The sequence below is a fragment of the Chlamydotis macqueenii genome, chromosome Z (assembly GCF_036417535.1).
Source record: "Chlamydotis macqueenii isolate bChlMac1 chromosome Z, bChlMac1.mat, whole genome shotgun sequence".
Lineage (NCBI taxonomy): Eukaryota > Metazoa > Chordata > Aves > Otidiformes > Otididae > Chlamydotis > Chlamydotis macqueenii.
The window spans coordinates 54,452,094-54,476,731 of record NC_141593.1 but is presented as its reverse complement, the minus strand read 5'-3'; the positions used below and the strand labels follow the sequence as shown (position 1 = coordinate 54,476,731).

The 24,638-nt window shown below is 36.1% G+C and overlaps 1 protein-coding gene and 1 long non-coding RNA gene across 6 annotated transcripts in view; one reads left to right on the top strand and one right to left on the bottom strand.

Annotated features, from left to right (window-relative positions):
* The window catches only part of FBN2 (fibrillin 2), a 174,131-nt gene that overhangs the window by 11,378 nt on the left and 138,115 nt on the right, over positions 1 to 24,638 (bottom strand). For all 3 annotated transcript variants that reach the window (XM_086771566.1, XM_086771565.1, XM_086771567.1), the window contains 18 exons: positions 23,966 to 24,091; positions 22,250 to 22,375; positions 21,538 to 21,690; positions 16,651 to 16,719; positions 16,003 to 16,128; positions 15,093 to 15,218; positions 14,548 to 14,673; positions 12,830 to 12,946; positions 10,318 to 10,446; positions 9,892 to 10,011; positions 6,509 to 6,634; positions 6,119 to 6,271; positions 5,483 to 5,548; positions 5,097 to 5,222; positions 4,871 to 4,990; positions 3,515 to 3,637; positions 2,957 to 3,088; positions 1,530 to 1,655 (listed from right to left, as the gene is read on the bottom strand). In XM_086771566.1, coding sequence (XP_086627692.1) covers positions 1,530 to 1,655; positions 2,957 to 3,088; positions 3,515 to 3,637; positions 4,871 to 4,990; positions 5,097 to 5,222; positions 5,483 to 5,548; positions 6,119 to 6,271; positions 6,509 to 6,634; positions 9,892 to 10,011; positions 10,318 to 10,446; positions 12,830 to 12,946; positions 14,548 to 14,673; positions 15,093 to 15,218; positions 16,003 to 16,128; positions 16,651 to 16,719; positions 21,538 to 21,690; positions 22,250 to 22,375; positions 23,966 to 24,091 — 2,190 coding nt within the window. The remainder of the gene's footprint in view (positions 1 to 1,529; positions 1,656 to 2,956; positions 3,089 to 3,514; positions 3,638 to 4,870; positions 4,991 to 5,096; positions 5,223 to 5,482; positions 5,549 to 6,118; positions 6,272 to 6,508; positions 6,635 to 9,891; positions 10,012 to 10,317; positions 10,447 to 12,829; positions 12,947 to 14,547; positions 14,674 to 15,092; positions 15,219 to 16,002; positions 16,129 to 16,650; positions 16,720 to 21,537; positions 21,691 to 22,249; positions 22,376 to 23,965; positions 24,092 to 24,638) is intronic.
* The window catches only part of LOC147596350 (uncharacterized), a 48,994-nt gene that overhangs the window by 21,780 nt on the left and 2,576 nt on the right, over positions 1 to 24,638 (top strand). For 2 of the 3 annotated variants that reach the window (XR_015261520.1, XR_015261519.1), the window contains exon 2: positions 17,254 to 17,394. This is a non-coding gene — a long non-coding RNA (uncharacterized LOC147596350). Of the gene's footprint in view, positions 1 to 10,672; positions 10,861 to 17,253; positions 17,395 to 24,638 lie in introns of those variants that run through there. The other variant, XR_015261521.1, reaches the window with a different exon arrangement.

The window sequence follows — 24,638 nt, the reverse complement described above, 5'->3', positions numbered from 1 at the left end:
TCTTTTAAAGCTGAGAGTTAAAATCCCTCTGATCCCTCAGGATGTATGTAGGTATCAACACTCAGCTGACTTTTTCTTTTAGAAATACGAGGAGTAGGATCTATACATTTCTTACAAGAATCAGGTCAAATGCAAACTTTTGCTTCAGGCAAAACTTACTTTAGGTGCCTAGAAACTTAACTGTTTACATCAAATAAAGCTGTCCTCACTGAAAGTGCCAGCTGTGGGAGATAGCATGTTTGCTGTAGTAGTCTGCAAGACTCAGTATTCTGTCCTCCTAGATAGACACATTGTGCAGCTCTTCACACACATTTTGTCTTGCAGAGCATATAGAATGCTTTTTCCTCAATTTGAGATGTGGAACAAATTTTAATGAGAATAGAATATAAAGGTTTGCACAATATATTTTAAGTAACATAATCTAAGACTTGATGTTTGTGCTTTAATTATGCAGAAATACTTTGTTTCTGCCAGACTCATTTTTCATAGTAATTTCTGACCCATGAAACCCCAAGGGAACAGCAGCAATCAGCAAACTAATCCAAAGCATATCTTTCAGAAAATAATAAAAAAAATACATTAAATGTAAGAAAGCAATAATGACCTCCAAGCAGGTTATTTCCTTGGCATTAATAACTGGCTGGGGTTAACAGACTGTGGCATCCTTTTCCCATCTGGTCTTAATCCTTAGGAAATACCCTGCACTTCCAATGTTATTGCTTTGCTATAAAGTCAGCACAGCACTGATGACAATTTACAGTGAGCTGGTTTTATAGTACTTACATAAGATAATATAAAAGTATTTTTGATGTAAGAATAGTAATAAATACTCATATAGTTTCAGCATTGTAAAACATTTCAAACTATCTACACTTGAACACTGATCATGAAAAAGGAAGGTTTTGCAGCTCTGTTTGATTTCTAAAAAGGGAACAATTAATTTTACACGGCAAATGACAAGTCTGAACATAATGAAAAGGAAGTAGAGGTTGATGAACATAAAACTCAATCAGAATTTAATGTGCAGGCCTGGCTCAAAATTTTTTAATGTATTTTGCAATTTTTTTTTGTGAAATCCTAATATTTTATATTCATAGTCACCATCTGAATTAAACGTATGGAAAATTCAGATGTCCAGCTGCAGTATTGTGGTGCTTAAGATCATGTTTTGAATATTCAAACACTTAATTTTGCTCTGCATCCCAGTTTTTGATCTAACATAACTAAATTCTGCTTCTTTAAAATCTCCCTGTATTTTGTCTGGATAGTGTTGCTCAGCATCAGACTTACATCCTTTGTACTCTGGAATTTACACACTTCTATGCGAGGCCCCTGATTACTAGACTCAGCTGACATACTCAAGATGCTCCACATTCCTATAATTATTTGATATCATATTGTTTAATTTATAAGGATAATTACTTATTTTCGGAAGATTTGAGAGCTGTTAGGTACTCAGAAGCCTAATTTACTTTCTGCATCCTTAATACTTTAACGTAAGATAAAATGTATACAAAAGAGGCATTTACCAAGACACTCAATGCCTGATGGACTTGATAGGAATCCTTCATTACATTCACATCGGTAGCTCCCAATAACATTCATGCAACGACCATTTTCACAGATACCTGGCTTGGTGCGGCACTCATTTTCATCTTTACAAAAATATAGTAAAAAAAAAACAAACAAAAAAATACATTAAAATATATCAGACTTGTAGAATGCATTCATCATTCTGCATAATATTTGTAAGAAGTGGAAAATCAACTGATTAAGCCTGGAAATGACTTTCCTAGTAACACTATACTATTTCATTCCTCATGTACTGTATCCTAGGATGAAAGCAACTTACAAAGAGCAGAAAACACTTGCAGCAGAGCAAGTTCTAGTTATAACTTTTACCTGGCAAGAGGTATTCAAATAAAATTGGAATGTATACATGACTTGACTAACCAATACTTTGTAATAATTTAGAGTTTCTGAATAAATTTTTCCTCTTCTGAAGTCACATTTCAGTCCATACATCATTTCCCTGAAAATGCTTACAATCTTAGTGTATAGTGCATTTTCTTCCATAGCTAATGGCACAGATACTGTAAGCAATTTAGCAGGTGTTTTAAAGGCAGGATTACATGGCAAAAACGTCAGAATTCTTGTTCATACAGATAATTTTCCCTTAAAAATGTAAAAATCTGTAAAGGAGAGTAGTCATTCTCTTGCTGGAGGACTATTGTTTTAAAATATTTTCATTTAAAGCATTCACTGAGATGGATGTTTAATTTTTTTGTATCCTCTGAGCCAATGACAGTCTCAGCTACTTCTGACCTCAGAGAACTTTGGACCAGTATTGGGTTTTTTTTTTAGGTACCGGAAGAAAGTAAAATTTGCCAAAATGTAGCTATTGTTTCCCCCTCAACTAACTGAGAAAATGATAGAGGAAAACTCTTTGCTTACTTACAGGATGGAGAATTATTTTGAACTACGGCAGTGTCCTCATCTTTTGCTCTTCATGGCTTTTATATGTTGTTTCAGAATCTTGCAGTTTTAATTCTTTAAGGAACTGCCACATTATTTATGAACACTACTAATGCTAAAGGAAATGTAACATTTATTTACAATAATTTTGCTTCCTACTCATCAAATGAGGTCTCTTTTGTACAGCAACTTAACTTTTTAAATCTAACAAGTGTCTGAAACTTTCTGATTTTGTTGTACAGTAAAAGAAACAAAATCAGAGTTTTTTTTCTGGAATTAGTCAGTCGTTTATAACTGCTTTCAGATAAGGCTTAAACCCTGAAACAAAAAAGAGAGTTTAAGATGTAGGGCATCATTAGCTATCTTAAGTGTCTTCTATGAATTACTACTTTCTAGTTTACTACATGGATATACAGAGAGCTTTTCACTTGTTTGCTTGTTTGCACTTCAGTAGATGTCTTCTTCCCTTTCTAAGCTTTACCTGTGCAGCCTTCTCCATCAGATCTCCGGGTCATTCCAGGAGGACAAATGCACATGAAGGTACCAATCAAATTTTTACACATCATGCCTCTTGATTCGCAGTCATGGAGACCTTCAGCACACTCATCTAGATCTGGGGAAAAAATTTATTTTGTGTTTGAACTTCCTTCCAGTAGCTTCAGTTATTGAACATAATTGTACTTTCTCAAGAAAAAGGACATACAGACTTCCCTAACAAGCACTGAAGAAAAATCTGAGACCTATGCTTAATTGTAGTTGTTTTAATCTTTGTGAGCTACTGTATCATTGTTTCATGTTAAAGATGAACTTCACCATTGTGACCTTCTTGGCTTTACAACTCCCATCAAGGGGTACACTTGATAATAAAAACACCAGATGCTGGTCTTACAAGAGTTCTGAAAGAGTAAATAATCATCTGCTGGACTATTCGCTACATTCCACTGAGATGATGAATGCAAGATGCACAGAAATATTTGGATTATGCTTTGGCCAGTATAAGGTGATGGAAGTTGGGTAAAGTTTATATTTCAGTCATTACCTTTGCACATCTTTTGGTCTTCTCTTAGTTCATAGCCAACTGGACATGTGCATTCATAGAAACCATAAGTGTTGATACAACGAAAAGCACACAGCAAGGGATTCTGAGCACACTCATTTATATCTGAACAGAAAAGAACAAAATAATCATTCTCCACTAAGTTTTAAAACAACCATCAAGAAGGTTTTCTTATACCTGTGTTTCTCTAGTCAGCTAAAAAGTATCAAAAAATGTAGTAATTCAAATCAGCAAACATGGGGAATGTTTGTTTTTGAGAAGCCAAAGAAAATCAGACAAAGCTCTGCTTAAAAATAATGGCATAATAAATACAGAACTACTTGAGCTTAGAATGACAAGTTGGAACAGGCCTATTTCAGATTTTTATTATCTGATAATTTTTAATGTATTCTCTATGGCGAGACATGTCAGCTTTTTTCCAGCTCTAAAAAAAAAATATTTTTTGCGTCAGAAAGCAAATTAATTATGAGTCATAAAACATAAAACTTGTAAGAAGCATGCTGATCAGCATCTGATGAGAGCAGAATGGTTGTACAAAAATCCCACACTATGAAAAATAAGAGGTACTTAATGAAGCTAATGTGGGATTATTTTAAAACAGATGAAAGGAAATACTTTACTAAGTAGTGAGCATAGTGACATTCTTGATCTCATTGCCACAAGAAGCTGTGGAGGCAGACTGTATCAGCAGATTCAAGACTGTACTGGATAGATTCTTCGACAACAGATCTGTAAGTGGATACTAAACCCCCTCTGCAGGGATGTATCCCCAAGTTTACATCGTATCTTCCCTGTATCCTCAGCTCTTGTATTAGAGGAGTGAACTGCAGAAAATTGTTAGTCAGGCTTGTATGCTGAATTAGCATTTTAACTGTGAGGGAAGAAATAATGGACTAGATGGACCAGTGGTCTGACTTCAGTTTATTACATTCAGTATAACTCACTTGTTACTGTAACTGTGATGAGTGGGTCAGTTCATAACTGCTCTGCCTCAGTTACGAAAAAGGCTCTGAAAATTCAGGCATTTTTGCCACGGTTAGCTATATCATTTATGAGGATATTTTAGGGGCTCTACAGTTACTTTTCCCGGCCTCCTATCCCACCTCTTTCCAACAAACAGCTGAATAATGTAACATACCACAACATGCAGTTCGGTAAATCCTCTGATAAACTAAAAATACTGCTTGAATCAATTCAAGACTTTTTCACTCACATATTTCAAGCAGAGAAACTCTTTTTCCTCCTAGTTATTACAGCACCAAAGGCCTGGTTAATAAAGCAATTTCAAAACTGAGGACTGAACAAAACTAACGGAAGAAAATAAAGAGGGTAAGTTACCTTCACAATTCATCATTGGGCCTGGCTCAAATCCTTCATGACAGTTGCACTCAAAACTGCCAATCATGTTAGTGCACGTACCGTTTCCACATGGGTTGCCAATTGAACATTCATCAGTATCTGTATGTAATTAATAAATACAAACTGAAGAGAACTGGGACACATTTCAAATTGTGTTTTAAATTCAAGTGTTGCAGTTCTTAAAATTTATTAAATATGGACACACCGATGCAATGTACTCCAGTGTAGTCTAAGTTGTATCCCATGGGGCACTCACAGCGGAACGATCCATCAGTATTGATACAGTGACCATTTGAGCAAATCCCTGGGCTTTCAAGGCATTCATTCACATCTACAAAGCAGGAAGATATTAGCAACCATTTAGCTGATGCATTTCTGTATCAAGTCCTAAAAAAAGCATTTAAAAAAAACCTAAGAGCCCTATTCTGTTTCTCTCTAGCTATGCAATTTCAAAGGTAATCTTTTAACCATCATTTAATTATAGTCCACATTTGTCACCACAGGCTGTGGGAAGTAAATCATCACATACTATAATAGTCAAGTCTAGTTTTAGGTATATTTTTTAAAATTATCAGGAGAAAGAATACCTACCTTCACGTGTATCATCGATTCCGGGAATAGTTCCATGACCATATGGACACAGGTCCTGAAAAGCAACTGCAGAGGTATGGGGTGTTTTAAAAAAAAAAAAAAAAAAAAGTGAGAGAAACAACCATGACAGCTGGTTAAAGCCATCAAAAAATCTTCTATATGACATTTTTCAAAACTGCCAACTGTTTAAATAACGATCATTATGCTGTCTTGACAGATGCAAAAGTAACACTGTCTCTACACAGTACCAGAACTTGTTGAGCTTCTGTGTGCACATGCTTGGTGCCTTCCCTTTTCTGTACTTGGAGAAAACCAAGAACTAAAAATTGTTGATTACTTCAGGGATTCTCGGCACTGTCCCATTTTGCTTTTCTCTTTCAACAGGCTAGGTCTACAGATGGAGGTTACTACTTCATTTCTCTATAGAGCAAAACCAACAACTCAGCATTTCTCTTTTTCTGTGGTTTCTTCTGTTTAACTTTGTTCCTTTTGTTGACCTGAAAATGGTTCTAGAAAAGGCCATAAAGAGAGAATAACAAAAAGATCACTCCTTCTAGTGATCAAAAAGGCACAATACACATATGCTCTTCCTTTTGTTGCACCTAAAAAGGCCTCATTTTAAATCTCGATGTGTACCTTCTTCTTCCTTTGGACAGAGCTCACAAGGATCACCCCATCCTTCTCCTGGCATTTTACTGCAGCAACATTTTGCCTTTGTGGTGTTGAAAGCCTTTGGCACTGAGCATTTCCCATTCTCAAAGTTAGTGAAGCAGAAGCTCTGGCGAGTATCTAAAAAAGAAAACACAGTTATGTGGAGCTAGCACCTCCTATGTGGTTAGATGATGACTGTCTAGCCCTGAAAGGAATAATGTTAGGTCTGTACTTTTCATACTGTTTCAAAAGCATTTTCCAGTTCTCATAAGGGTACCATCTGAAAGGGACCCGCTGAGGTCCCTTTCTACTCATTCTACAGAGTATCTGTTATATGTTAGAATAAGTTATTACAGTCCTCAATGATTAACTTACCAAAACATCTCCGTCCATTGTCAGACAGCACAAAACCTGTAGGACAGATGCACTGGAAACCTCCTGGAGTGTTTGTACAAGAGCCAAAGAGACAGATGTTGGGATCCTCATTACACTCATTAATATCTGTAAATTAAAGGACAAAAGGTTCACCATAACCCCACTGGCTGTGAATTCCTTGGTTAAGAAAGACTGTTTATTTATTTAACTTCAGTAGGAGGTACTCCTCCAATAAAGCACCCAAGAGATAAAGTAGCCTGAAAGTTCCACTAACTCTTTCAAATTACAGCATTTCACTGGCATGCACTCTCCTCTCCATTCCATACCATTCTCTGTTCTTTGTCATATTTATAATACAAACATTAAATAAATGCTTTCAGACTGAAAGAGAAGATCTATTTCTGATGAAAAAATATATTTCTATAAACACAAAACATGCAGAGATAAATTTTAAAAAATCTGTACATTCAGAGTTCTTTGTAAGTAAAGGTGGTCTTTTTTTTCTTGAACTGAAACAACAGCTAGTTATAAGTAGAGGGAAGTCTATGATTATATTTACATATTCAGATTTATGTTTACCAGTCTTCCACAGCCACTCTTGATATGTTACTTAGAATTTTTTCCTGTTCAGTTGCATAATTTAGAATATATTGCTATGACTATTTAAATGTGAGATTTATTTTTTAAAATACAGATATTTTTATAGTTATGAAAAACTTAAACCAAAATAAGAGTACTTAATATAAACACCAAGTGCCTGTAAAATTGTGCAGCTCAAATAGTATCAGCCTGCACATCCTGCTTCTAAATAGACAGAGTAAGAAAAGTAATACATTACTAGAACTTTAATTTTTCATATCTACTATTTTAAACTATATTTTAATTTATTCTATTCTGTAAACACTGACAGAAGATATAAGCCTCCTTGCTAAAGTAATTTGTAATTATAATTTAATAAATTCTGAAGTGTATTTTAATAATCTGCAAAGCTATACCTGCAGTACAACTGTTCCCTGAGTCTTTCAGTAAGAGATATTTAAAGAATCATTCCAGAGATGTACGGCTGTACAAGCCATAATATCCATATTGATCTTAATCAAAGTGTAGGCAGGAATGGATATTCTCCATGAAAATAAGCCTCATGGCTGTTGAGCCATAAATTTTTAGCATCATTTTTCCTGATACTTGTTGGACACTCCACTATACTGAGTATGAGAAAACTGACTTACTTAGCAGATAGTGAAACAATGGAAACACAGTCTTTATCACTAGGGAAATAAAAGTGGAGTGATGAAAGAAGTCATGTAGGAATAGATTCTGTGACATTACTTCTGAAAAATATTACCTTAAGTCCCATTTTCAGATGTTACTATTAGGTATAGCACATGAACAAACTACTGTAGCATAATCCAGTATACGATCAAACTCTTGCCATAGACAGGCTCTTACTATGCGAAGCATTTTAAGTCAGCTCATTTCAGTGAAAAGAGGTAACCAACTTCCCAGTTAGTGTGGCAGTTGCTAATACACAAAGCTTGGCAATCCAGCTGCATTAACAGGAAAGAAAAACTGCTCTTTTGAAGTACTGATTATCCTTGGCTTCGGACTAGTGGAAGAAACTCTTCTTGTGGCCATAATGAACAGGTGACTGTGGAAGTAAACAAGTCCTCTCCCCTTCATTTCCACAAAATGAAAGGAAATATATTACATGGGTAGGTGAAAACTAAGAATTTTTCTGTGCCTTCCATGTGTTTTGGCTTCCTCTGCATATAATCACCCTGAGCTCAAAAAGTAATCTAGCTATTGCCAATCTTCACATTACAGACAGAAATAACGAATTATTACAAAGCTGTTTGCATATAAGATCAATAGAAAGCAATGGGGAACATATGTTGCAAGACCTGTCATTATACTAACAAAAGTATTAGTACAATCACATGTGATTATCTAGGCATTTTCTAGGAACTTCAGCTGCAAATTTTCTGGACACATGGCAGAATGAAGAAAAAGAATATAATTAAGTCCCTTTTACTCAGTTCAGGCAAAAATCTGTTTGGCAGTCACTCATGCTGTCAAAAACATCAAGAGACTCTGTCAGGATACAAATTGGCCATAAACCGTGACATTCCTGGAAAACTAAAAGCTTTCATTTTAAATTAACGATTTTACAATTGTAGGTGATTTGAATTCATCTCAAATATACTTCTATTATGGAAACGGCAGATGCCAAAAGAAAACATTAAGTTGGCTGGCTTATCCAAAAGGATGAGAGCACTCTAGGGCTTAGAAAATACATCATATTGTTCAAAACAAAAATTCAAAAAGGTTCCTGTGATCCAGTTCCTGCACCCATATAGATTAAGTGGCTGGAAGCCAAATCTTCATGTCCTCACCAGTGTTTTCTCCAGTCCATACAAGGACAAGTTGTTCATTTATTATTGGAGTTATTTGGATGAATGTGTGTCTGGGGTGTCACACCAGCTAACTTCAGTCATTTAAGCTGAAAATCAGATTTCTTTATAAAGTCACAGTGATGATACAAGTGTTTATTCTATCCTCCAACCATGTAAAAATCTAAGGCTTCTAGGTTAGTTACCTAAAACTAGTTGTGAGCCTCTTCCTTGCCAAGTGACCCATATAGTAAATTTAAATCTCCAATAAATTCTCAGTAGTCCTGTGCTTAGCTCTGCTGGAAAAGGGAGTTGTACACTGGATTTATTTCTCACTCTCTGCTACATCACATCTTAATTAATTGTATGACATTCAGCTCCTGAATGATACTCAAGGCTTTAAACAAGACTTATATGCACAAACAAGAACATGTAAACTGATGAAAAGTGTGCTGCACCCTCTTCCTCCTGTGAATCTCAGCACTTGAGGGACACTACACAAAACAGGAAATCAGAAGACAGTTACTAGAAGAAACTGATTTCAGCAGTTGTTCCCATAAGCTCTGTAATTTTATCAAGATTTTTAAACTTCATAGTCCTCTGAAACCAGAAGCTTGGTTCATGCATTGATTGCCAATGACTACCTTTATACAAACATTACACAAATCCAGTACACAGGTTGGTTTGTTTCATGAATGATTTTTTAAAAAGGCGAATGAAAGATAAAATACCACTTTTTTGAGAAGTATTTTTCCTTGTGTTAATGAAGAAGTTAATGTACAAAATATAGTACAAAGCAGTACAAAATATCTTGCCTTCTATCTTTAAAACCTCTTCCTGAAGACTTTTCCTACTTATTCCCTGTCATCATGATTTTAAGTAGGGCAACATTCACAAACATTAGGGTGCACAACTACTTTCCACCAAATTAGAACCAGATACTTTTTCTAGCTTTTTTAATTGTTCAGAAGCAACAATTACAATTTGCCTTACCAATACAACTTTCACTTTTTACTTCATATCCTGGTGGACAGATGCATCTGAAAGATCCTTCCAGATTTTGACAGGTACCGGGAGAGCATGAACCAGGTAGTGCCACACATTCGTTAGTATCTTTGAAGAGTAGACGGAATAAAGAAAGATTTAGAATCATGTAATTCTTACGGTAACAAAACAGGCTTACTGATGAAAAAGACTATAGGATTCTTTTCCAGTTTTCTTTTTCTAAGGCATTTAAATACTTAAAGATCAACAACTATTCCAAAACTCAGTTACTTCTACTGTGTTTTCATTAAACTCAGTCTTTTTCTTTTTTTTTTATACTTAGATACTCAGACTGTGGTGCTCCCCTCTAGATAGGAGCTAACAGATTATTTCAGCTCATTAATACTTTATAATTTCCTTGCAGATCATACATACCAATGCAATTCTTGCCATCTACAGTAAGTTCATATCCTTCATTACATAAACATTTAAAGGAACCAATTTCATTGAAACACCGTCCGTTTCTGCACACTTGACCAAAAAACGAACTGCACTCATCGATATCTGTAAAAAAACCAAAACAAAACCCTAGAAGCGAGAGTTGAGTCCCAGCATAGTATATACAGTATGTTATAAACACACTCAAGCTGCAATATATATTTGTGTGGAAAAGGCAAATCTTGCAGCCACAAGGGAACAGATGACAGCTAGTGGAAAGTAACTCTCACTCAAGTGCATTAAAGTGTATGTTCTATTTAAACACCACACTTTTTTTTTTTTACAGGGTATTATAATTTTCAAGCTTGCAGCACTACCTCAGCTATTGCATCTGGAGATATTCAATTACTGCCAAGTGACTGTATGATACTAACTCCAGACACAGAAAAGGAAATGTTACATGGAATGTTCTGGATTTTATCTGGATTTATATGTGCGTAAGTTTCCTCCTAAAACCTGCCTTGTCATTTTCAAATTTTGGTATGTCATTTGCTTTCTACAGGACTTTCTACAGGATTTTCTCCTTCATAACAGTTCTGAAAACACGGTTTGAACATGCTTATTAGTTTGTAGAGTTACTTCAATAATTCAGACTTAAAGGAGCAGTGCATAAAGGAAGATACAGACAAGAAAATAACAGAACAAATGAAAAGGAGCTCAGACAAGCATAATTATCTAAGAATAACTTAAACTTCACTGTTTTACAACACTTGAATTTGAATGATGAATACTAACATCAGTTTTACTGAAGAGATTTTAGTGTTCTTTAGAAGCATTAAGTATCAGATCCTGAAAAAGATGTACCTTCTGCTTCAGCCAGTACACCGTGTCTGTTTTACTAATTTATTCCACAGTGCATTTCTTCTGTGTTGTAGGTCTACGTGCAGAAATGCCTCCAAAGTATTACACTGGAATGGGCTAAATTGCCTTTGAATGACTGAGTTTGGAAGAAAGCCCTCAGGCTCTCCAAGCTGTCAAGAGGAGTGCTAACAAAGGGCCAAGTCTTTGAGTCAGCTCAGGCTGCTTGGCCTCCTTGAAGGCACAACCTGAAGCAGAGGCGCTGGATGCTCCTGGCAGTAGATTGGCAAGTATATTGCCAAGGGAAAGAACCTCCTTGGCAAATAGTGCCATTCTTTGGCAGTAGACTATTCTTACATGAACTACTTTTCTCTTTCCTGAACAAGGAGAGGATTTGAAATACTTATTGAAGATGCCTGAGTTCTCTTCTGAACCAGAAAAGAACCCACAGACTTTGTTCTGTCTTTGTTCTATAGCAGGAAGAAATGTAAAACTTTCCTCTCATTTAGCTTATGCTCTATACCAGGGAGCAGATCTCCAGAGACTTATGAGCCTGTTCTTCAGCGCAGGAAGATTTTAGTTGCTTTTTCAAAAGTATCCAGGAATTCAAACTCTCCAAAACCATCACATATTCTGGTGTCCCGTGCTTTAGGGAATAGGAAATAACAATGCCTGGACAAAATGCCAGTCTCATCTTAGGAGAGAAGATTTGGTAAATTAGTTGCACTGCCTTTGTTACTTCTGTCTGCTTCCTCTTTGTCTGATTCCTCTTTCTCACTGTGTGCAAGTGTCAAGTAATACAGTCAAATAAAGAAAAGATTTTAAATTTGTAAGTGTGTTGGTTTTGTTTAGTGAGGAGGACTATGGTGGCAGCTTCGGCAAGAAGCTGCTGGAAGTTTCCCCCTTGTCCCATGGACTCAGCTGGGCCTAGGGCAGGGCTGAGCCAATTGGTGACAGAATGTTCCCTGATAACGCCTCTGTGATAGCGTATTTGAGAAGGGGGAAAAATAATTTAAAGAAAGGAAGAAGAAGATGTGAAGAAGCTGAAGTGGGGGGCAGAGACAGAGGTGCAAGCCTTACGGCCCTCACCCTCTGGGCTCCTACCGGGCGCCATCTGGGCCCAACTCGGCCCAGTCTGGCTGCAAGGAGTGGAGAGGAGATGAGATGTGAAGAGAACCTGAGAGGCGTCTGCCTGAGCCGGTTGTGAAGAATTTCTTGTGAGAGGAACGGCTGCAGACGCCAAGGTCAGTGAAGAAGGAGCGGGAGCAGTAATGCTGCTCCCGGCAGAGATTCCCCTGCAGCCCGTGGTGCAGCCCATGGTGAGGCCGGCTGTGCCCCTGCAGCCCATGGAGGCCCACGCAGGAGCAGAGATCCACCTGCAGCCTGTGGAGGATCCCACGCCGGGGCAGGCTGCCCCAATGGTCCAGAGATTTAGGGTTTACATTATCTTAAGCTGGCCAGTAAAAAATATTTTTAATTTTTTTTAACAAAATGATAGTCATGATTAACCTGTAGAGCTGGTAACAGTATTAACTACTGCACTCAACTTTCTTAGCACCTTGACCTATCTTTTGAGTTTTAACTATATACCATCCTCCTTAGCATACTAAGCCAGCAGCAATGAAAATAAAGTTTGGATTACATCACCTACCCATACAATCATTATTATGAGTTAAGTCAAATCCTGGATAACAGAGGCAGTTATATGATCCAACCGTGTTTTTACAAGTTCCATTTCCACATGGATGGCGTTCACATTCATCAACATCTGCAAAGAGAAAGAAAAATATAACAACTGATTTTCTCAGTATGAGTTAATGTGTTATCTATAGACAGTGACAGTGTTCTAAACCTCAGTCTCTCCTTTCATCTATCACTTTTTCTATTGACACTACTGATTTTTACAGCTTCTTGGTACACACTGGAAAATGTTCCATGATGGAGTTTTTATGTGTATTTAAAAATAAAAGATACTGTTACATGCAAAGTTAAAAGTAAGTAAATGTGCAGTATCTTAAAGCATCTTTTCATTTTTCATACTAGTATTTCTTAATTTCTTAAGGTACACTAGTGATTACAACTTAGTACAAAAGATTGAGTATCACAGCTCTGGTACTTTCTCAAGTTTTATGCACCTATTTTACACTCAAGCCCACAAAAACCTGTTCAAAACGCTCTATAAAGGAGTTTTGTGTCATTGTTCACAAGTCAATTTACATATGTAAATATATTACATCAATACTACATCCAGAATTACAAAGACTGCTTACAAACTCTTGGAAATATTGATTTTTAAAAAGCCATTAAAATTCAATGTTTCCTGCTGTGTATTTCAGTAATTTCGGGATTTTCACGGGGATCTGGAATGTATTTAGATCTTGTTCTCCTAATTCTTGTAGCCTTTCTGAAACATTTTATTTATTTACAGAAGGTAAATATTTTGTACAGATCATTTCCATAACTTATCATGGTCTACATTTGTATTTCATACTATGGAATTTTTAGAGTTAGTTTTAGAATTATTTAAGTTACTGTTTTGAGTAACCAGGCTTTCAAAGCTTGCATTGTTAACAAAATTCACTTTCCCAAATATCCTCCTCAGATGGTTTGGCAAATGTGATTTAGTCCAAACATGAGAAGACTCAAACTATACATGTATAGGTAATACAATGTGAATAGGTTTTAAATATCTGTTTAAAGTTGAAACTGGAATATATATGTTATTGAAGATACTGAACTTCTCTAAAGCTTAGAACTGACATGATCATTATTTCAAAAATCAAAATGATTTCTTGGCTATTTTTCTCAAAGGGAACCAAATTCACACATGCATCACCTTTTCATTTTAAAAACCTGTAGAACAGATTACAGAACACTACAAGAACAAGAAAAACACTTATTTTGCAATCTTCTTGTTTCTTACATTATCTCTATCATGTCATCATTCTGATACAAAATGAGTATTGATTTAAATTACATTAAACATGAAACCATTTTAAATGAAATATGAACTCCATGTATTTCTAAATAATTGAAAGATCTGTCTTTTTTTTTTTGTCTCCAAACTCTATCACTCTATGATATCTCCCATAAACTTCTCTGTGAAATAAGCCACCATGATGTATTTTTATGAAAATGGGGTTAATATACCCTTCAGTAACATAGAGCTATCTGTAAGAATACTGTGATCTTTTTCTTCAAATTAATATATCCACTCCAAGGACAACTTCACATACTTTATTCACAAAAATCCACAAACGTATGAATCAGACTTTTAATGTCACTATAATATCCTCAAAAAATTAGACTTATCTCTTTAAAAAAAACCCAACCAAACAAACCACACACAAAAGCAATTTCTTTCCATACCCATGCACATAGTCTGGTCTTGGGATGCCTTAAAACCATTGTGACATATGCACTTGTAACTTCCTTGCATGTCCACACATAAACCATGACTGCAAACATTAGGAATTTCCAGGCATTCATTGCGATCTGTAACAAAAATATAAAACAGATGGTACACATTATTGACTTTTATTATTCATTCATTTTACATGAATATATTTTTACAATCTGTTATTATTATTAAAACCAGACTCAAAATTATCCATAACTAAACCTGAATCATAACAAAACTTCATTTTATAGGAACTTCTTGCCTATACACCTCAAGGTCAAAACTACTGTTAGGATTTGGGTGAAATACCAAGAATGTTCTTTAAAATCTTACCGTCTTTTCTTCCCTTCTGCAGAGAAACAAGACTATAAAGTAAAAACCGTTACATAAACCAGCAGAATATGGAAAGTAACAGAAAGTAAATGATGCTTTTACCCTTCAAGAGAATCATGCATGTACCATTAATTAGATACAAACAGATATGCAAAGATGAGAAAGTTAACTGATTTCTTACCGACACAGGCACCATTGGGTGAAAGTTTAAAACCAGCAGCACATTCACAGCGGTAACTACCAGGACTGTTGATACAGTCTGCATTTCTCTGACAGAGATTGTCTCCATTGCTGCACTCGTCAATATCTGAAATACCAAGAGTCATGGTTCAGACATCAGAAACCACAAGATAGTTACTTCTGCCTAGAATTTAAACTGTACTGTCCCTTCTTGTGCAAGACAAATCTTTTGTCCTCAACAAAGCATGAATATTCTGACCTTCAGCCTCCTGTGCTGTAAATGCAAATGAAAAGCAGAATCAATACAACTTCACCCATAACACACTTTTTGGACGAAGGAGGATCCTACAAACCCAACTTACTACACATTGAAGTGGCTTTGCAATTTTCAACATTGTCTAAATAAATCCAGTTTTTTTATTAAAAAAATGTTCCTCTTTGCCTTGGAACTGAAATAGTAAACGGCATCGTTTGTTAGTTTTTTAAGGTGCACATGTCAACAAAAGACTATTGAATACAAACGACAAAACTCCTATTGATTTTAGGTCACACAAAATTTCACTATTAGCTTCTATTAATATTTCTACTTGTAAAAGTGTGGAAGAACAGACACAAGATGGAAAAAATCAGACAAATTTTTCTTTGAGAAGTTTTAAGAACAAAAAATAAATTTCCTCCCTAAAATAAAATAAAAAAACCCCCACTTAATAGACTTCCTATTTAGGAGTCAGTGAATCGCTTGACATAAAAGCCTGTGTGCATGACAAACACATCGTAACCTGACTTACAGACTGGAGCCCTACAAAAAAGCTCACGGTCTGTATCTTAGATTTTGAGAAACATGTGAATTAAATGTTCCCCTTCCCTTTAAGATAAGCATGCTTAGTAGAAATAACATAATTTCAGATCACCTTCACAGACCAAGAGCAGGTCATTGTAGCTGAATCCAGTGGGGCATTCACAGCGGAAGCTGCCAATCTGATTGATGCAAACACCATTTGCACAAATTCCTGGGATTTCCTTACATTCATCAATGTCTGAAAGTGAAATGAGCTAGTCAAAGTACAGTACTTCATGGCTTTACATACTACTTGGATTCTCAGTTTCTCTGTGTTTAAAACAGAGTTGAGAAGTTCCTTTTAATCTACAAAACTGTATACGGGATATAAATCTAAACATACGTACATTAGGAGAGAAAATAAACTATGTGAAATTCAGGAAGTGATCAAAACAGGGTAATACTAAATATTAGACAAGATGCAGAACTGTTAGAAATGTGCAGATAAGTCCCACAACATTTTTTGAGTCATAACCTTTTACCAATTAAAACTCAAAACTATGAACTAGGATGAAGGGTGAGCATAAGCTCGTAACAAAATGTAGAAACAAAAAATACAAATCAGAAATATTTTACACAAAAATTGGTCTCACAATTTACATCACCATTGTAACTCCACAATGAAATTAGAGTTTTATTATACAAAATGTTCATTTTGGTACCAGCTGCAACAACCTTATGCAAACCAATTTTTGGTTAAAATAAGTTTAGTGAAACTTACCCACAGCTTTTCCGGTATGAATGTCGAAAGTGAAACCAGGAATATTCCCGCATATGTTCTTGAATTCAGCTAGAGCAAACCAGAGAACAATGCATTTTGAGTGAATATTTATAAATCTCCCAAGAATTACTTGTAGTATCCTCAACTTTTCAAGAGCTGATACAAGCCAAATGTACCTAGAACCACGACTGCCTCCTATGCAAATTGTATTGAAAATTCAGATTGCCAATAAATGAATGCAAATTCAAACACTATTTCATACTTTGCTTTGTCAAATCCTTGCAGACTTTCACATGTGAGTAAATGTCTGGTTTGAGAAAGCAGCACTTCAGTTTTTGTTTTAAATAGAACTCCTTAACTTGCCTTTCAAGGTTTATTCCTGCTTTCTAGACATCTGCACAGAGATGGCAGAAATAAATGTAACTTAGCAGTACCTAGCCTTCTTTGATGACACTACCTCTCTTCTTTTCTGCAGAGATTACCGCAGCCTAGTTTCATTAAACTGTAGATCAGAATTGACACTCTGCTTTAAAAAAAAAGAATGCTCCAGAAGAGCACTGTTTTAGTATGCTCATTTTATACATTTTATATCCTCTTTTCCAGAGCATCTTGAGAATGGGAAACGCACAGTATAAAGTATAAAATCAATGAACCCATGGTTTTCCAGGCAAGGTGTATGAAGTTGAGAGGATTTGCAAAACAGAGAAAAATTTCTAACACGGAATCTATTAATCATTGCAAGAGGTAAGAAACAATTACTTGTTTTAAAAAAGTATTTCTTATAAAGCATCTATGCTAGCGTCAGACGTTACTGGTAAAATAGTGGTTTCGAGAAAAAAAATGTATTACACATTCATGGTACATGCATAATTTTTCATCTAGGTAGAAATATGAAAAATGACAACAAAATGACAACTATAATTATGTCAAATTTGTAAAATACTGACTAGTAGTAGAATTGTGTACTGAAAGCCCACTTCTTTGAGGGAAGCAAAATAATTCCAATGTGAAGACACATCCAGTTTGAATGAACAGTTTGCTTTAAGTGTGTGTTTGCAAACAATAATCATGCAGCTGCTATCCTGTATCTTTTTAGATCATCTCAGCATTCAAATTCTCCAGAAAAATAACAAATATCTTTCAATATTAAGTTTCCAAACTACCATTAAGGAAAAATTCTAAAGCATGTGGTAGGTATTTGTACATTCAGGACATTAAGCCAAGGTAAAATATCCTTCTAAAGAATATGGATAAAATTTACAAAAATAGCCCATTGACATAAAATTCAAAGGAGTTCTGAAAGAGTAATATCTGGAGACTTGTATGAGTGCTTGGTCCACTGCTCATGCTGCTGAGGACCTAGAGGAAGCCTATCATCCATCCAATGAGAGGAAGCATATGGAGTCTACCTTTAACTTACCTCTAAACCTGAAATGCAGACAAATTATTGGGCATATCTTCTATCACCAGAAAAAGAGAAAGGAGACCCTTCTGTTTACCTGTGAGCAATGCTCTTTAATCTAGAGCAGTGATTGCCCTACTGGTTGTAGTTTGAGTTTCTCGATTGTCTACAATTTTACCATAAGCTCTTCAATAGCTTATAATTTTGTAAAGTTTAACCACTGGAGTTATAACTTGAATAATTCTTGTCTTCCTTACACAACACATTCTTATTTATTAAAAATTCAGCAAATGTAGTTGATCGTTGCTCAGAATGAGATTTGGCACAATTATTTTTCTTGCATTCAAACCTTCTTTGTTATTTCCTATACAAGCCAAGTAGGATCCAGTATACCTGAACTTCAGCATTTTCTTCTTTCTTCTATCCTCTTCTTTAATGACAGCTGAAGTTATTCTTGCAGTACAGGATGCTGGGCTATAGAGGTCCCTGACACAGTGTATAACCATCCAGCAATTTTCTGCTCTTTTATATTAACATGTATAAGATTTGAGGGTTAGAAAACAGGTGGCTGTCAGTAAACCTGTGAAACACAGATACTAGATAAAAAGAGAGCCTTGTGTTCACTACCCTGTCTCCACAGGCAACCATAACTTACTCCTTTGATGATGCCTAACATATCAGGTCTAGCAGGAAGAAGAGGCTTTGAGGGTTGCAGGCCTTCTGTCATTCTCCGTTACGCTACCTACATGTTCCATGTATTTAATTTAATATAATTTTTTCAATATTTTTTTTTTCAGTTTGCACTGTGTAGGAAAAAAGCGTATCATCAGGTAAGGACTGTATGATAATGCATTTATACACAGTGCCAAATTATCCATATACAAACATGTCAGAGGTTTACTTTCTAGAAGCTTGACTTTGCATCAATGACTTAAAAATATTTCAAGCTCCCATATACTTATCACTACATATTTTTTTAGCACAAAAAGATCTATCACACAACAAGAAAAAAAAAACCTCTAAGGTCAAGCACTCTTGAAATGATCAAATGATGAAATAGTTCTGTAAATACTTAGTTACTTCTTATCAGCGAAGTAGTTTTTTACACTTCTTTGTGTGAAAAAAAACAACCAAACAAGACTGACTATTTCTAATTAAAGTCTGTATGGTAACAGTTATGATCTGCATAATGTGTAAAATCAAGCAATATGGTCCTTACCACCTAATGTCATGAAACAGACATTGATTGTTAAGCATAAATATATTAAAAAAAAAGAAAGAGCTATGTTCACAAAGGAAAAAAAAATTAAAATGCATTGGCATGTGAAGTTCATTTAGAGGAATAATATAATTCTCATCAGAGCAGAATAATGCTCTTAATGAGCTATTCAGCTCAGTCTAGCAAACTGATTAAGGTCAGTGTATCATAACCCCTGTCTGTGATTTCAGAACAACTGATTATACCACATAAGTGCAGCTATTCAACCATTTACACTTGGAATTTGTGTTTGATCCCTCATGCAAACTCCCTTCACGGTGAAAAAGGTTCAACCATGTCTCCAAATCCAGTAAAGGCATTTGGAAGAGCTAACAAGGCCATATTAAAATAGTTCAGGAAATATTTTAACCCTGTAACTGCCTGCAGACTAAGGGGAGTTGTCCTAACAAACCTTTAAAAGATGCAGAAGTTTTCAAAAACTTCACTCAAACAAATTTAAAAGGAGAATTCTTTCTTCCATCCAAGAATATTAATTGCATGAATCCCTGCTACTACTTCGCTTTTTTCCTCATCATGTTGTCATCACGATGACAACTTTATGACACTGTGATACAGCTTCTCTGTGACAGCAAGCACCTATTTCCCCTCTCAAGCTTATTTCAACCTCCCATTCCTGACTGCTAGGAAGATTCCTTCATTCTCCATCCTCCTATTTGAGAAATAAAAGGAAGAGGCTGTTTTTTTTTTCTTTTCAGTCTCATTTTCTTCCTCTTTATTCCTTGTTGGGGAAAGTCTTTCCTAAATTATCTGCTGTTTCCCTTCTATCACCAGGATAAACCATGTGTCATGAAAGTAATACATTCTTTACACTAACATCACAAATGATGCTGCACCAGAGCTATGGGTTTAGTGATAGTAAACTTGGGGCAAAGTCAGTTAAACAATAAAACATTTTTGTATTGAACAGGCACCTGAGTTTTTTAGTTTTATGTAGGCGTTTTGGTGATTTTTACATGTAGATGTAAGAATCTTTTAATGAAGGCCAGGTGCTACTGTCAGGTTTCCAAGTTGGTGATTGTCCCACCAATAACTTCTGAGTTGAGCTTTCAAGGGTGTTCTGTTCCAGGCAAGGAGCTCCATAAAGACTAACTGAAAAAGAACTGTATCTTATTATTTTCACCTCCTCTTAGAAGGGAATTTTTACTTCCTTTTACAATGCCCCGCTTATTGAGCTTTTGCAAGTAATCACACTCAATAGAGAAAATGTAAAAGCAACCAAGAGGATCACATTCAGATGTGAGACACAAGTGAAAAATCTAGAAAGGCAATACAGTCAGTAATGAAACCCAATCTTTTTGTTCTGACAGATTAGGACTACCAGGACAAGTGTATCCCCCAACTATGCAGCAACTAAATTATACTATCCTAAATTAATTATCCTGGAAGACAGACCAGGCAGCAAGCATCTCTTGTCAGCCAGTATCTTCAACCCCAGTATTACTGCCTGATGACTGCTTTTCCAGAAACCTCAAAGCGACAGCTTTAGAGATGGGAGTTCTGTAATCATGCATTCAGAAAACTTGCTTATGCCTACCGTGCCACGCTGATGAGTCTTACCTACAGAAATATACACTTTTTCACAAATCTAAATAATGGAAAGTAATTCTATGTACATACAAAACCTCTGAAAGCCTTGGTATTTGATAGAAAGAAAGAATAAAACAACCACAGCATTTTCACTTTATGGAGTCCCATCACAAAAAAAAAAAAAAATCCAAATAAACAGATCTACCTAGAGATACCTGTCATACAAACATCCTTTCAGCTACAGAGCTGACATACTCCTACTGCTGATGGGAGATCAGTCTGTACTTTCCAGGCCTTTTTATTCATCTCAGTGATACCTGACTGTACTTTGTTCCCTTGCATTCAGGGACAGCTGTGAGGGAAAACATGCATATTCTTCCTGATTATGGTTTTTTTCATCCAAAGGGAATGATTGCTGCCTTTGAACTATTCAAGCTGTATCTTTCCACTCCATACGGAGTGATACTTCTTCCACTTCAAAATATATAAGAAGTATCTATTCTGTTTAGCAAACCAAGACTTAATCCAGACAGTGAAAGAATGGCAGGGTATTGTCACTGTGCTTTGGTAGTACAGTAAAGATTTTTTTTTAGGGCTGAAATGTTAACTTTAGCTAATAGGTCAGAGGAGCGGATAAGCAAAGAAAGTAATAAAATGAGATTATTATATCTGGCTTTACCTGTTCCTGGAGTTGGACATGGTTCACAAGGTTTGTTCCAGGCTTTCCCAACATTGTATGTGCAGCAACACATCCTTTTGGTCACATTGAAGGGCAGTTCATTCTCACAGGAGGTTCCATTATAGCTTCTGTAGCAAAAGCTTTTCCTCATGTCTAGATGTGAAGAAAGAATCACTTAAGAAGTGATCAAGAAACTAACTTAAGTAAATATCAGTCTCCTACCAACCTAGACAGTGGTTCATTAACTCTGTCTTCTGAATGCAACCCAAGCATACGCATGGATGCATTTTAAAATAGTTTAAGGATTGAAGTAATCTATAGTCTTTGTTCTAGACTCAGATGAAACGTGACTTTTTTTTTTTTTCAGTTTTCATTCAGAGACCCAAGGATGAAAAACAAAAATTCCCAAAAAATCAGAAATACACTGTAGATGCTCATCAGATCCACTTGTATAGTAAACCTTACCATTTGGAAATTACTAGTGAGCATAAAGATTTCTGAGTTCTATTAACGAGTAACAGCACTTGAACACTGCACATCAGTCATTGGGATCTCTTTCCTGGCTACATCACATAACTAGGAGTTAAAGGTAGGAAAAAGCAATACAAGGCTTTAGAACTGGCCTCGTCTGCAAGGAAATTTTAAGCAGAGAGTCCGGCCCCAAAACAGTCTGATATTCAGATAGTTCTAGTAAAGATGACATTTTGCATACCCATGCAGTTATGTCCTCCGTTCACCTGCATATATTCAGGTGGGCAAATGCAGGTGTAGTTTCCCAAAGTATTGTAGCAGGTGCCAGGACCACAGACACCAGGATGTGCAACACACTCATCAATATCTAGAGACCAAGTGAAAACACTACAATTAACAAGGGAAAAGAGGACCAAGTCCTAGCAAGTGTTTCTGAGAAATATGACCATAATAAACCATGCTAAGATAATAAATACGTTTCATTTAAAGGCTAGCTTGGAAACTATAGCTCAGATTTGGGTTAAGTAGCTATTGTAACAGCTGCTGAAAAGTAATACCATTATCTTCTATTAAGTCCAGCCAGTGAAATGCAGGAGAACACTCCAAATAAACTCAAATTTATTGAATTTACCATTGAAACTAGAGCACCTTGTGCCCCACCAGCTCCACAAAAGACATTCAGGCCCTCTTCTCCCAGCAATGTTACTGTTACTTCTCAGTTCAGTCAATGTGTTCACCACTCCACTGAGAAATGACCTTTTAAGTACTCTATTTAGAAATAAGCAAGCCAAATTATCACATAGTCTTGCTGTTCTAACCTTAGATCTGCATATTTAAGGCACTTGGGGTGTAAGACTTTTTTACTTGCTCACTCTCCCCCTCACTGCCGCTGCAGTGGGATGGGGAGAATCGTGAAAAAAAGAAAGTCAAAACTCATTGGTTGGAATAAAAACACTTTAAGAGAAGAACAGAAGAAGAGAAAACAGAGATGGAAAACAAAACCAGCAACAGAGTATACTCAGCATGCAATTTACAGTATAATATTTATGGTGGATCCCAATGCCCAGCTCCCTGCCGGGTAGCAAACCTGCCTCTCAGCACCGTCCCCACTTTAGCCACTAAGCATGATGTCACATGGTGTGGAATGGTCCTTTGGCCAATTTGGGTAAAACCCCCCAGCTGTTGGTTTTTTAGTAAACTGTCCCAGCTGTGTCCCCCAGCCACAGGTGCCACCAGCTCCAGTTCCTCTCCCTGCTCAGGTGAAAATTAACTCTATTCTAGCCAGAACCAGAACAGACTTTTTTTTTGCTCATACAATTTTAATTTCAAACCCAGTTTGGTCAGGTTTTTTTTTTCATGTGAGATTAGCAAAGCCTCAGGATTCACAGGCTCTGTTTTGAAAGCCGACAATTACTCTTTTCTCATAAAGTGAATGAAGAAGGGGAAGCTGACTGACAACACTCCAAACTAGGAGAAACCACGAAAGATTCTTAACATTTTTGGGTATATTTACAATTTTTGGTCCTAACAGTTATGACAAATCTCAAACACAAAATGAAGACCAATATTAACTTTACTTCACATTGTGTACATTAAACTGCTACTCTGAAATACTGTGAAGAGGACAACTTTTCTCACTTAAAATACAGGGAGCCTAGTGAAACTAGTAGGGGATACAAGATGTTGAAGTGAGAAACCAGAAACCATTAATAATGACCTTAGTTTACTGAATACACATAGCTGAGACCTGTCATGTAGAAATAAACATAAGTATATTCAAGTTTTGCATTTCAAGTTTTATATTAATCATATCACTGGTGCCAAACATAATGATTTTAGAGAAGATTTTAGGTAAGGGTGTGAGTACCATATCCACTTATGTATTTAAGGATAAGAATGACAGTGTTTTTCGTAATAACTGCACTGTGATAGAGAAGGAAGTTTCAAGGGACTCAACCTTCACAGATTCTTGTCTCTTCACTGAGGTAGTAGCCTTTTGGACATTCACACTGGAAGCTGCCAAAAGTATTGATGCAATTTCCACCTTGGCAGAGACCTGGCAGTTCCTGACATTCATCAATGTCTGAAAACAGAGAAAAAAAAACCCACCATATTTTCATTCTAGAATGAAAAGAAACAGGAGACTTTAAGTACTCCCCAGAAATTTTACCAACTAGTAGCTTTTAACTGTCACGTGGATTTTTTTTTTGCTTCTAAATTGTTCTTCATGAAAGCATGGTTGAGATGCTCATTCTCTTCCATTTAAATAGCTTTTCAGGAGCACGTTTCAGCTTTATGAGCCCATGAACTCCAACTTCCATTACTGTTCACAGGAATTTGGCATCTAATTCCTCATTCCTGCACACTCACTGGAACCAGAGTTTCTTTGTCCAATGAGTATTTCCTGAAAATTATACCTTCCACTGATAAGCTATAATTTTCATAAATGACTTATCCTTCAGGGCCAATGTCAAAGGCCATATAAAGTAAGGAGGCACACAACAGGCTTATTTTCCTACTTCTTCAATATATGAAGTCAATATATGAAGAATATAGACTTCTTCAATATTCTTTTAGAGTATGCCTTCTTTTCACCATGTTGTTGTCCAATCCTTATTAGTAGAGGGTTT